This window comes from Wasmannia auropunctata, unplaced genomic scaffold, assembly GCF_000956235.1.
Source record: "Wasmannia auropunctata unplaced genomic scaffold, wasmannia.A_1.0 LD269457.1, whole genome shotgun sequence".
Taxonomy (NCBI): domain Eukaryota; kingdom Metazoa; phylum Arthropoda; class Insecta; order Hymenoptera; family Formicidae; genus Wasmannia; species Wasmannia auropunctata.
The window spans coordinates 1-1,183 of record NW_012093433.1 but is presented as its reverse complement, the minus strand read 5'-3'; the positions used below and the strand labels follow the sequence as shown (position 1 = coordinate 1,183).

The window sequence follows — 1,183 nt, the reverse complement described above, 5'->3', positions numbered from 1 at the left end:
GATATTTCGGGGTGAGACAAATTACCCGTCGTCGAGGGGCCACACGTACTCTTACTATCTCATACATAGCATGATATGACGTAACTAATAAATATTATCAGCTATGCACAATCCCGTTAGCTCTCATCGTAGAGAGGAGTACCATCTCCGCTGAGAGACATACTCCGTGGACTAGAATTCGTGTGTGGAGTACCTCGCGGAGATTTATACGATGGAGTACGCGTGGAGGAGGGCCTGCTCCTTCCGGAGGGCGTCGTTCTACCGATTGGGTCGTCGTAGTTACGCGGAGTTTTTCTGGACTCTTCGTACCTGGGCGTCGATCCGCTGAAAGCACATTTAACCATTAACGATAATCGAATGAAGAACATCTCACATAAGATATAAAAAATGTTTGATAATTGAATGATCGTTTAATATGTTTAAATGAAAAATTGAGTGTGATCGTTTATTTATTTATTATTATACTTACGATACTCGAGGACCGCTTTTCAAACGTGCCCACGCTTCGGCGGCCTTCTTCCAGTCCGTGGGATCGCCGGTCTTCTTCCAATCCATGGGATCGCCGGAAGGAGTGGACAGGGGTGGTGTAGGTCTGTGCGATTGAGCGGACCTATGATGGCCGGGCGTCATCGAGGGTGGCGGCGGGTGTACGAAGGGTCCTTGATGATGGCTAGGAGTTTGTTGACCGTATCTGGGAGTGGGCTGGCCGTGATGCGGCGTATGATGCGGCGTCTGATACGGAGTCATAAACGGAGTTTGGCCAGACGGCGTGTACGGCGTGTTGGGATACGTGTGCACTCCGCCGTAGCCGGTAGCACTAGCCGCTCCCGGAGTGTGCGGCGGATAGTGATGCGGCGTTTGATTCGCCACTTGCGATAGCGAGTGCAACATGTGATGCGGAAGGTTTTGTGCAACTCGCTGTATTGCTTCTTGATTCATTCCTGAAATATCAAAATAACAATCAATACATTACAGTCCGCAAATATTTGTGCACTTCATTTAATTTATATTAAAATTCATGTACTCATTTTTGTACGTTTTGTTTCATTTCGACGAACGAAAAATAAATTAGAGAAAAATAAGTTAATTGATAACGATAAAATGTGTAGAATAATTTTATTTTGAAATATTTTTTTTTTCTAATAAAATATATATGTATTTTGATCTCTGTATTATGATTCTA

General features: G+C 44.3%; 1 protein-coding gene across 1 annotated transcript; it reads right to left on the bottom strand.

Moving 5' to 3' along the window:
* Positions 1-7: 7 nt before the first annotated feature.
* LOC105462155 (transcription elongation factor SPT6-like) lies at positions 8-961 on the bottom strand. Its single transcript, XM_011708687.1, has 2 exons — positions 470-961; positions 8-324 (listed from the first exon to the last, which is right to left on the bottom strand). The coding sequence occupies exons 1-2, from the start codon at positions 937-939 to the stop codon at positions 117-119; spliced, it is 678 nt and encodes a 225-aa protein (XP_011706989.1). The 5' UTR covers positions 940-961; the 3' UTR covers positions 8-116.
* Between the last annotated feature and the right edge of the window lie 222 nt (positions 962-1,183).